The sequence below is a fragment of the Monoraphidium neglectum genome (assembly GCF_000611645.1).
Source record: "Monoraphidium neglectum strain SAG 48.87 unplaced genomic scaffold scaffold01786, whole genome shotgun sequence".
Lineage (NCBI taxonomy): Eukaryota > Viridiplantae > Chlorophyta > Chlorophyceae > Sphaeropleales > Selenastraceae > Monoraphidium > Monoraphidium neglectum.
The window spans coordinates 48-11932 of record NW_014011842.1 but is presented as its reverse complement, the minus strand read 5'-3'; the positions used below and the strand labels follow the sequence as shown (position 1 = coordinate 11932).

Here is an 11885-nt window from a genome sequence, read left to right as displayed (position 1 = left end):
GATCACGCGCGATCTCGCCTGCGTCGAGGGGTACGAGGTGCGGTGGCCAAACGGCCAAACACCCGGTTGCAGCAAAACCCTGGCTGCGCTCCGCTGCGCTGGCAGCATTGACCTCGAGCGGGCAGCAGAGCGCAGGGCGCCCCGTCGTCCCCTCGGCCGCCCCTGCCCGCCTCACTTGTGTGAATCCATTACAATCGCCCCCAGTCATACTGGGCGACCTCTGACGAGCGAAAGGGCTACAGCGGGGTCACAACCTGGTGCGCCGCGCCCCCCTGGGGGCCGCGCGCCGCAGAAGCCGACGGCCTCGGCTGCAGCGAGGGCCGGGCTGTCGTGACCGACCACGGGCCCTTCGCCGTCGTCAACGTGTGAGTGCGGCCGGCGCGAAGACACGGGCGGCGTGCGTTGGGGCCTGTCGGAGCAAGATTTTGGTGGCTCTGATCCGGCCAATGAGGCCCATTTGTTGTTTTGTCAATTTAAACTTGCTTGGGGCGGCCCACACCGCGCAGCTGCAGCGTGGTCCCTTTGCGGCCCAACAGGGCGCAAGGCGAACACCACCCCCGGCCCCTGCGTGCATCGCGGCTCTCGGCATTCCCGCCCTCCCCCCAATAATTCAACACGCGCCAACGCCCTGCCCGTTGGCTCAAGCCCCCCGCCCGCGCCCCCCCCCTCATCCCCGCCCTGGGCGCCTGCGTCCGCCCCCGCGCCCGCGCCGCCTGCCCTCTGCACCCCCCAGTTACGTGCCCAATGCCGGGGACCGCCCTGCGCGCGAACGGCTGGAATACAAGCTGCGGTTCCTGGGGCGGCTCAGGGACAAGATGGACGAGCTGTCAGCCCAGGGCAAGCAGGTGCGCTTACGTACATATATAGTATGTACCTGTATATATATAGTGCCTGTATATATATATTGTACCTGTATATATATAGTACCTATGTATATATAGTAGGCATATATATGCACATACACACTCGTTTACATGCATACAATTATATGATTGCACAGATGCACGCAAACACCTGCATAATGAGGCACAGACCCAGGCTTTCGGCACCATGCCAAAACCCCACAGCGCGGCCGCCGCGCCGCGCAAGCGGGCGCACCAGCGCTGCGTGTCGCACCCGACCCGCACCGGCGCGCGCTGCAACTGCGGCGATCTTGCAGCGATTGCTCCCCCTCCCCTGCCTCGCGCCCGTCTCGACCGGCTTCCCGAGTGGCGCGAGCGTGGCGTGGCAGGCGCTCCCCCAACTGCCGCTTGTACTGCGGCGCCCACGCCGCCCGCGATCCCACTCTGACCCCTTCACACCGAGCCCCCCCCTGTGCCCCACCCCCTTACCCGCACTCGCTCGCCGACGGTACGCGTCACCCGTCGCCCCGCCCACCCCGCCAGGTCATTGCGGTGGGTGATTTCAATGTGGCCCCCCACCAGGCTGACCTGTACCCTGGGGCGGGGCCGCTGGAGGGGTGCTACGAGGGCGATGAATTGGCGGCCATGAGGGGTGAGGCGTGGGGCGTGGCTCGATACCTGGAGCCGGGGTTGGGAGGGAGGGGCGGCCGGTCTGTGTGTGGGGGTGGGAGCGTGGTGGTGGAGGGGCCTGCTGCGACAGGCTATGCATCTGCTCAGCTGTGCGACCCAGGTCTAGGCAAAGGTTGTGCCGGCGGCAGCTCGTGTGTGCACAGAAGCTTACAATCTGTCAAGAGTGGATTCCCCTGCAGGCTAGAGCCCTCAGGCGCGTGCGCACACGTGCACACAGACACACTGAATGCGCACCCGCACCTCACCCCTCCCCTGAACAAAACCCGTCAGGCCTCATGGCCGCCTACCCTGACGCGTGGCGGCGCCTGCACCCCGATGACTGCGACAAGTTCACAGTGTGGGACACCAAGACCAGCGCCCGCCCCTTCAACCGGGTAGGCCCGGTGCCCTCGCTCCCGTTTCGCATCGATGCAGGCGGCCGGCGCTCGACTCCAAATGGGGTCGAACGCGGAGACGACCCTGCCGCATACCTGCAGCAGACTGGCTGGCTTTCTTCAAACCGAGGAGTTGCATGGCTGATCTCCTTGCATGCCCCAGTGTCCGCCCTGTCGTGAAGACGCGCCCCTGCTGTGGCTTGAGCCTCAGGGGGACACGCAGGGCAACGGCTACGCGGCCGCGGACCCGAACGCCCCCAACCTCGGAGCGCTCACCGCCCGGCCCCTGTGCGCGTCTGCCTCGGGAAACGCGACCCAGGGCTGCCGCATCGACTTTGTGATGCTGTCGCCCGGCCTGCTGGACAGATTAGAAGCGTGTGAGATCAGGTGGGGGCCGGGCGGTCGGGAAGTTGAGGAGGCGGGGCCGCCCCATTCATGCTCCGCAGCCAGGGCCATGCGCCAGGGTCCAGGCACTGGTGGCTGTGGTGGTGGTGGGAGGGTCGGACGGCCTGGTCTCTAACCCGCAAACCAAGCCACCCATTCATTCATCCACACACGACCTCTCTACACGCACACACACTCACCACACCCCTCCCCACACACAACCGTGGCCCCCCCTTGCTCACACATAACCCCCCCCCACACACACACACTCTCACCCCCTCCCCCAGGTACGACCTGCCCCACTCCTGGAGCGACCACGCCCCCGTCACCTGCGACATCCGGCTGGACCCCCCCGCGCCGCAGCGGCCGCCTTGCAGGGAGTGGCTGCAGGTGAGAGCGGGCAGAGGGGGCAGCCGGGGCGCACGGGGACGACTGCGGATCGGCGCGACCTTGGGCTTAAGGCAGCTGCTGCCGTGCAAGGGAGGAATGGCAGGGAGGGAGCCTCAGTCAAACGAAAGTCCCGGTTGGTCGCGCTCCCATGGCACGCCGCGTTTGTGTGTCGAGCGACAGTACCAGTAAAACTGTGGGCCGCCGCTGGAGATTGACTGCCGTATGATCTCACATACCCTTGCGCAGCTGCAGCGCCGTTTTGTGGACCCAAATCAGCGGTCAATCAAGTCAATGTTTGGCGCGCGGCCGGGCCGCGTGGGGGCAGGAGGGAGGGCCGCCGGCGCCGCGGCAAGCGCGATCGCCCCGGCGGCGGCGGCGGCGGCGGCGGCAGGGGACGGGCCGGCAGCGAGCGTGGGGGCGCCTGAGCTTGGAAAGGGGCCGCAGGCGCACGGCCCGGTCGAGGAGAGCGCTCGCAGCCGTTCAAAATCTGAAGAAGGGGCGCCGCCGGCCAAGCGGCGGCGGGCGGGCGACACCGTCGGGGCGGCGCCGGCTGCGGCTGGCGCTGGCGCGAGTGCGGGCGCTGCGCCGGGTGACGGGGGGCGTGCGGGCGACAGGGAGGGCAGGCTGGGGGCGGCGTCGCCGCCCCCGCAGGGGGAGCATGGGGATGGAGGCGGCCAGGCAGGGAAGAGAGAAAGAGGGTCGGATGGGGATTTGCGCGAGGGGGCACATAAGCGACTGACGGGCAGCGACGTCGAAATCGGGCAGCAGCAGCAGCAGCAGCAGCAGCCGGAGGAGCAGCAGCAGCAGCAGCAGCAGCAGCAGGAGGAGCAGCAGCAGGAGGAGGAGGAGCAGCAGCAGCAGCAGCCGGAGGAGGAGCAGCAGCAGCAGGAGGAGGAGCAGCAGCAGGAGCCGCAGAAGCAGCAGCTGCTGCCCAGCAAACGCAACGGAGCCAATCCCAAGGCGGCGACGGGTGGCAAGCGGAAGGGCTCTGTGGGCCGAGGGGGCAAGGGCGGCAGCGGCCGGGGCGGCGGCAAGGGCTCTGCAGGTAAGCAGATGAGCTTGACCGCCTTTTTTGGTGCCGCCAAGGGGAAGCCGCCCCCTTCAGTGTAACAACGCACGTCGGCGTCTGCGCTTCCCTGTTTCACCCGGGCCTGCCAAGTTTGGCGCCAGCTCGCAGGTGGCTACAAGTGAGCAAACTGAGGCTTTCCAAGAGCGCACAACGCCCGCATGCACGTGTGAGCGCACCCCATGCGTGCGCGCCGATCGCACGCGTCCTGCGACCTGGTCAGTTCGGAAGCCGCTGTTGACGCCGCGTCCCTCCTGCCGCGTCCAAAAGCACCATGGTGCACACAACCCTCTGGCGTTGGGGGATGCTGGGGCTAGGTGCCATGAGCTCTGGGGGCCGTGCGGCCACTTGCGAAGTGAGGCACCTTGCTCACTTCTGGGTGCGCCTGCCGGCTTGCAAAAACTCAAACTAGCCACGTGCAGGAGACGGGCAAAATGCTTGGTGAAACACTGTACAGCATATTGATGAACACGCAGGTGCAAAGAAGAGCGCCGCCAGGGTCGTTGTGCATGTGTCGGTGCTTTGTGAGAGGCACCAGCTGTCAACAGTGGCAGCAGCAGCTGCCATGCGAAGTGAAGCTGAACACTGGGAGTGAGCGAGTGCCGTCTTCGCAAAACAAGGAGTTGAAGCGTATGAGTTCGCCGCATTCATGATACTAGCGCCGAACGCGACAACGTCATTGGATTGATACAAGCATGGCCCAGCCGCTCGCAGTGGCAGTGCTCTTGGCTTTAGCGTGTGTCGGTGAGTTCAACACTTCATGCATGTTGGGTGCCACACCCTTGATGCTGCCGTTGGATGCGGTCGAACCCAGCGCCGCCCGCTGCTGACTCGGGAGGGGGGCCCCGAGTCGCTGCCTTCGAGCCCGTCTGCTGCTGCAGCTGATGCTGGCACCCCACCGCGAGACCGTCGGGCTTGAGATTGGCTGCGGTGCTCAGTAGCTGGTTCCTCCGCCAGTGGTCCTACTCAGGCATTCCCGCCCGCTCTCACCCTTTCTCACACCAACTGTCCCCTGACTCACCCCCACACCCCTCCCACCCCCCACTCCCCTCACGACCGAACCCCATCGCCGCAGCCCGCGCCGCCGACAAGTCGCTCTTCGACTGCCCCGTCTCCCAGCTCTCCACGCGCGCCCCCGGCGTCGTCGTCGCCGGCGGCATCTCCTGCAACGTGCCCGACCCCAACGCCGCCGCCGCCGCCGCCTTCGCGCTCAAAGCCCTGGGCGGCCCCTCCCCGCGAAATGGGCCCCTCACAGTCTCGTCTGTCTTGAACTATGGGACCCAGGTCGCGAGCAACAGCATACGGCGGTTTGTGACCTTCGCGTTTGCGGATGCCAAAGGGGGCCACGGCGTGCTTCAGGCTGAGGTGCTCGTGCAGCCCCAGGGCGGCCTGAAGCTGCTGGGCAGCCGCCGCGTCCCGACCTCGGCGCTCGCCGCGTCCGCGTCCGCGAAGGCCGCGCCGGCCGGCCCGCTGTATGCCTGCGGCGCGCCCGGCGCCGCAGGCGGCGTCGCGTGCGCGGGCGCCGGGCCCAACCCCGACGCGGAGCGGGCGGCGACGTTTGCTCTTAGACAGATCAACGCGGCCGGCGCGTTCGCGAGGGGCCCGGCCACGTTCATCACGACGACTCGGCCGTACGCGACCCAGGTGGTCGCGGGGCTCAACTACTTTTTGACGTTTGTGGTCACGACACCCGACGGTCACGCGGCGGTGGTGCAGGCCAAGGTCTACCAAAATCTGCAGCGGCAACAATCACTCACCGCGTGGGCCCTCGCGCCGCAAGCCGCGCTGCTCGGCGCCACCGCCGCGCCCGTGGCGCCCGCCGCGCCCGCCGCCAAGACCGCGCCTGCGCCGGCCGCGCGGCTGCCGACGGCGGCGGCGAAAGCGCCGCTGTTCACGTGCCCGGTGGCGGGGCGGCCGGGCGGCCTGTTCTGCCGGCCGGCGGACGCGGACGCGACGCGGGCGGCCGAGGTCGCGTTGGCCCAGATCAACGCCGCGAAGGGCGTCACGGGTGGCCCCCTCAAGCTCAAGGCCGTCACCACCTATGCCACCCAGGTGCGGCTTCCCAAGACCGCCTGTTGGTGTCGAGACTGTTTGCCATATCTGGCAGCCGGGCGCACCAAGACTGCACTCACTGCCATGCCCACGTCAGCATGCGTCGCCACCCAGCAATGTGCACCAAGACCTCCCCCCCCCTAAAACCTGGCACCTTCCGTTCGAACCCACTTCCAAACCCCTCCTTTCAAGTTCCATCCTTCTTTCAATCCAACACTTTCAAGCACTCCTCACCTCAACCAAGCCCTCGAACCTCCCGACTTTGACCCGACCCACCCGAAACTCATCCCAGGTCGTGGCGGGCACCAACTATTGGGTGGATTTTGTGGCTAAGGACGCAGCCGGCGCAGACAAGCGCATCCAGGCGCGTGTCTTCCGGCCGCTGCCGGTCTATGGCGGCGACTGGAAGCTCAGCGAGTACGTGGTGCTGTGATGCTGTGATGCAGACGCCCCCCCCCCAAATCCACTGGACCGCCATTTGTCCACGCGCGGGCTCCTGCGCCCCGCCCCTCCGGCCCAAGGCGCGCCCAGGCCGCGCGCGCCGGTGACTCAACTGGGCGGCCGCGCGGCGGCGGCGGCGGCGGCGGCAACGGCAACGGCGTCGGACGGCGCGCGGGAGGGTTGGTTTGCAGCCGCGCCGCCTGGATGTGTTTGTTTTTTATCGTTGCAGCTGTCTCATCCCTTGTCTGCGGCCACACGTCACCCTCAAGCCGCGCCCGAATCTGCGCATCTCTCATTTGCTGCCGCCACGTTTGCTGGTCCCCCTGTCAATGTAGCCTAGCAGCCCTGCTCCCATGACTAATGTGTCTGCCGCTCGATCACACTGGGTGCTGTGCCCCCGCCAATTGCGAATGCGATGTCGCACATTCCCTTACATTATGTGATACGACCGGGTGCTACAGCAGAGACATGCTGTGGATGCCTCGCTGCTCGCGGGCCCGTGCTGCGCAAGCATGGCCATGCATACACTGCCCTGGACTTGTATGCAAACCCGCTGTGCTGCTGTAGTCCCTGCTGCTCGGGCCTATCAGCTTTGCCTGGCGCAGATTGGTGTTACTGCCGTGCTTTCTGGTAACCATCTACAAGATGCGATCGATGACGATGATGAGTCAGCAGCAAGCAGCGGCGCCTGGGTGACCTCTGAGCATGTGACGGGTGGCGGTGTCAACCTCCACCCCAAACCCTTCCTCCGTGGCGCTTGCAGTGGCTCGGCTGCAGTCCAAATCCAGAAATGACGAGATTACACGTGCATGCATTTGCGTAAGAATGTACAGCCACGCAATTGCCCTGCGGGCTGATGGGGTGTACATGGGTATGTGATGGTGCGGGGGGCCCTGCTGGGTGGGTGCCGCCCGGGAGCGCAATGCAAATGAGTTTCAAAAGTGCAGTAACTTAAGTGGGGGCAATATGGGGCCGCGGGGGCCGCGGCGTGCGCACCCATCCCCCTTCCCTATTGTGGCGCGGGGAGCGTGTATATATGTTGGGCAGGCCGGAGCCGCGCCGTTTGAGCCCTGGTTGCAGGAAAAGGTCGGTGCTAATCGCCAGCCACCGCCCGCGTGCGCGTGCAGTCTTGCGCGCGCGTGCGCGTGCGCCGGCGCCAAACAGTGCGATCGGGGGGAATGAGGGGTCCCGCGCGCCGCGCCGGCGGAGGGCGGCGCCGCTCTCGCGCGCGCGCTGCTTTCAGGACGCGGCGGCTGCGGCGGCGGCGACGCGTCTCTTGCGCGCACGGGGGCGGGGGCGGAAGTGATGCGGCGCGGCGCCATCAGCTCGGGACTCTTCAAAGGATCTTCAAGGCATCTTCAGAGGTGTGTCTTCGCCAAAACCTAGGCCCCAGCCGCCGGGCCGAGCCGACGCTGGGGCGCGCCCGGGCAACAGATGCGCGCGGACTGCGAAACGACCGCCCCCTCCCCACCTCTTGCCCACCACGCCAAGAGCGGGGCCGGCAGGCGGCCTCCGCCGCTCGCCAGGTGCAGGGAAGAGGGGCGGGGCGCGTGCTCGGAGGAGGGCGGGCAAGGGCGCCCGGCCGGGGCGCGCGGGTGGTGCGGCGCCCGCGGCGTGCAGTGCGGTGTAACAGAGGGAGCGGCAAGGAGGGGAGCGCGTGTCGGCCTGAGAAAACCTGCGGCGCCTCGGCGGCGCCGTCTGCTGGTGTGCGCGCGGGTAGGTGCGCGCGGCGCCCAAAACCCTGATGCGCCCGGCGGCCATGCCGGCCGCGTGTCATGCGCGCGCGAGCGCGCATACATGTGTATGTGCACATTTGTGTGGTGCGGGGGAGCGGGGAAGGGCCGGACGCCCCACAAAACGGCGCCCCCCGGGGAGGGCGCGGGAGCAACCGTGCGACAAAAGGATGGGCGGCGACGGCCGCGGCCGCGCGCGCCCCCCTGAGCGGAGGGGGCGGGCTGGCTGGCGCGCCGGCTTTGGTTTCAGCTGGCGTCGCGGCGGGCAGCGCCGCGCGTGCCGCAAGGCGAGGGCGGCCGGTCGCGCGCGCGCGCGAGTGGGGTTGGTGCAGGGGTCCAGTGTTGACCAATGTTGACCAGTGTTGACCTGGGGGCAACAGCTCAAGCGGGCGCAGGTATAGGCGCCGCTGTCGCCGAAAGCAGTGCGGCAGTGCATGGCGGCGGCGCGAGAGACAGGGCCAGGGGTGCGAGGTGGCAGGGTAGAGGGCGGGCTGGCGCAGAGGAAAGAGCGGCGGTGGCAACGCCGGGCACACCTTCTGCCGGCCCCGGGCTGGCCGTGGGTGCAGTGCGGCAGACGCGACATTGCAACAAAGTGGGGTCCCATGGGCGGCCCAGCGATATGGCACGGCGCGGCGGGGCCCCAGGGCCAGCGCCGGCATGAACCGGCGCCCTCCTCCCTGCAATCCCCTACGAATAGGAAGCCAATCGCCCAACAGAGGGGCGCCGCCGCCCGCGCAGAGATGCCGCGCCCTTCGCGGCGGCGTCCGCGCCGCCGCCCGCCCCGGCGGGCGCTGCGTTGAGCCGCAGAGCCGTGCGTGCGAGGAAATGTCTCCGGCAACGTCTCCAAATATCAGGCGTAAGTCTTTCTTCAACAACCCATCCACAGTGTTTTCCCCCGCCCGCAACCAGACCTTCACCAGACCTTCACCACTCTGAATGAACAGCAACCCCACATACATAGAGTGCACGGCTCGCCAGGTCGCCTTCGCCGATCACCGGGCGCCTCGTCTCATTCACAGCTGCTCCATCTCGTGCTTTATCCCGGCCTCGAGGCTCGCCGCCGCCGCGGCCGCCGCGACGCCGGCGGCCGCCCCGAAGCTGCCCGAGCCCAAGCTGCCCGCGAACGACCCGGACCCTCCGCTGCCGCTGCCGCCGCCGCCGGCGAGGCGCGCGGCGCGCGCGCGGGCGGCGCTGGAGGCGGCGTCCCGGAGCTCCTGGGCGTGGTGGGCGAAGACGAGGCGCCGCTGGCCGGCGGGGGAGCGCGCGGCGCCGTCCTCAGCGATGACGCACATCATGGCATAGACCTGGGGGGAGGGGGGTGCGCGGGTCGGCGGTTTGGGCGTCAGGCGGGGGTGGCCGTGGATGCATTGCGTGGCAGGCGGATCGTGCCCGTGCTGAGAGGCGGACTGAAAGGAACTCTGCGGAGCAGGCCAGACGAGCATGGCCAAGGGCGCCCGCATCTGATCACATAATCCTAGATTCATTGTGCCTGTACATGTTGCGAAGCATGTAAGCGGGCTTGCGCCCGCAACGCAGGTCGGGCTGCGGGCTGGCTGTCGTCGCCTCACGTCTGGGAAGAGAGGGAAGGAGAAGACGGCGGCCTGCGACAGCTGCAGCCCCGTCAGCACGCGGTTGTAGAAGAAGCAATTGAGCATCAGCCTGGGAGGGGGGGGGGGGGGTTAAAGGGGGGGTAGGTTGGAGGGGCAACGTGTGGGTGGCGGTGTGTGGGTGGCGCCATGGCGTCGGCCCAAGGAGCAGCTCGGCCAACGACCCAATGGCCGCGCAGAGCTGCGCCCAGGCCGCGAAAACTCGACACACTGCAGCGCCGGCCCAACACGCCGCCGTGCGCCCTCGACTCCCGACGCTAACCAACGCAAAAGTGGTGGCCGACTACAGCCGTTTGAGCGAAAAAAACATGCATGTTTCTGGTACAAGGGATGGTGTGGTGTCGCGTTACGTCATATCGTATCATACCGCACCTCATGGAGTGCTCCTTCTTGAGGTTGCGCGCCAGCGCCTCCAGGACTTCCAGCCGACACACGGGCCCGTCCAGTGAAGAGCAGCGCGGGCTCGACCCCGCCAGCCCGGCGACGCTGGAGGGCGGCCAGCAGGGGGTGATGAAGGGTTGCGGCTCAGTGAAGCGGCGCTGGCGGGGCGGGAGGGGATGTGGGGCTGCCGGCGTGGGGTCAGGCGCGACACACGCGTGGGTATTTGCAGCAGTATGGGACTTTGGAGTGCTGCCGATCAAATTTGATTCAAGCGAGTCGCAGCACGGCCGGGCGGCGGCGTGGGCGAGCTGTCCGGGGCGTCGCCGTCGTGCCCGCCGCTCACCTGTTTGCAGTGTCGTGCGCGGGCGCGTCCGAAGGGCGGCCCATGAGGCGGTTGTGCAGCTCCTGCCGCTCCGCCAGCACCCTGGGGCAGAGGGGCAGGTGCAGCAGGGTTGGAGGGCGGGGTTTTGGGGCAGCGCAGGGTAGTAAACCCTGTAGTGAGGTGTTGCCGGATGCTGCACAAGGGGCGCGAGCGCTTGCGCACGCCGGCCGTTCCACCCCTGCTAGTGAGCGTGGGGCAACTCAGAACACCGATCCACGGCCCCAAACCAGGCAGCTGGTAGAGCGGGGCAAGTTGCCCCCGCAAAGGGGGGGGGGGCGCACAACATGCAAGCCCAGCTGTCGGGCCCCAAACCCCTGTGTGGTCGACAAATGTCCCGCGGCAGGCCCTCTCACTTTGAGGCCTGGTATGTGTACAGCTCAAACGCGGCGCACGCGTCGTCGACCTGCGGGGGCCACGGGTAGAGCCAGCTCAGCGGGGCGCGGCTGCAAAGGGGCGGCCGGGAGCAGAGCGCTCCAGGCGCGGCCGCGCCAAAGCGACGAGCCAGCGAGGCCTGTTGCTTGCACAACCCTCAGGGGGAAGGCCGCGTCCGCCTTTGAGCCACATACACGATATCAGCACTGCGGGCTGCCTTTCAACACCTGCGCACGCGCACGCGCACGCGCAGCCCCCTCCCCCCCCCCACACACACACACACAGCTCGCACTGCGCCGAGCTGGCACGCGTGCGCACCTGCTTTGGCGTGAGCCGCAGCTGCCCCACCACGGCCTGCCAGAACTCATCAGAGGCGGCCTGGGGGTTGCCCGTCTCCAGGTTGATGCCGATCAGCTGGTACATGGCGCCTGAAACGGCAGAGTTTCAGATTTGAATTCGGCGTGGCGGGGTGAGGTTCGGCAGGGGTTGGGCAGAGGGCGCAGCGGCCCCCGGGGCGTGCTTGGCTGACCGTCGCGCGCCACCCGGGTCGGCCCGCGCAGGTGAAGCCCATCTGTACGTCAAGGGGAACAGTCTCGGACGAGCGGCTGGGGCGAAAAAGGATGCACGGGAGATGATGTGGGGGGCGTGGCCGCCTGATGATGCGCGGGCGCACCTGGGTTGAGCAGGGACACGTGCTTGATGACGTACATGAACTTGGCCACCTGCGGTGCGGCGGTGACGGCAGTGACAGCGGCGACGCGGAGGCGTCAAGGGGGGAGGGGCGTGTTCTGCACGTGGCGGTCAGCGGGATCCTTGACGGCGCCCCGAACCCCTGTGCGGCGTATCCTTTCGCGCAAGGGGGTGGTGCATGCCGCGAATTACCAGCGTGTGTGCCTTCCGGGGCAGAGCGCGAAGGAGCAATGCCCACAGCTTTCGCCCTGCACCGTGCAAGAAGCGCCTGAAAATGCCGGTCGGCTAAAGCAGCAGAGACGTCGGCTAAAGCTCACCAGCGAATAGATGCGGTCCAAGGCGCCGCCCGCCGGCACGCCCTCTGGCAGCGGCCCCCCCGCCGAGCAGGGGTCGCTGACCCTCGACCCCGGCCGCGCCCCGCAGCTCGCGTCGCACGGCGCGCCGCCGCCCGCGCCGCAGCACGCCTCCTCGCCGCCGTCCG

At 67.9% G+C, this 11885-nt stretch overlaps 2 protein-coding genes across 2 annotated transcripts; one reads left to right on the top strand and one right to left on the bottom strand.

Annotated features, from left to right (window-relative positions):
• Positions 1–815: 815 nt before the first annotated feature.
• On the top strand, positions 816–6231 carry MNEG_9006 (hypothetical protein; the record flags this gene model as incomplete). Its single annotated transcript, XM_014042523.1, has 8 exons — positions 816–845; positions 1386–1494; positions 1803–1906; positions 2070–2293; positions 2578–2680; positions 2927–3725; positions 4822–5798; positions 6091–6231. 8 exons carry the CDS (start codon positions 816–818, stop codon positions 6229–6231), a joined length of 2487 nt encoding a protein of 828 aa, XP_013897977.1.
• A 2754-nt stretch (positions 6232–8985) lies between these two features.
• Positions 8986–11424, bottom strand: MNEG_9005 (hypothetical protein; the record flags this gene model as incomplete). The annotated part of the gene is made up of 7 exons (XM_014042522.1): positions 8986–9276; positions 9541–9631; positions 9952–10065; positions 10304–10384; positions 10696–10745; positions 11033–11142; positions 11388–11424. The coding sequence occupies 7 exons, from the start codon at positions 11422–11424 to the stop codon at positions 8986–8988; spliced, it is 774 nt and encodes a 257-aa protein (XP_013897976.1).
• Positions 11425–11885: the final 461 nt, after the last annotated feature.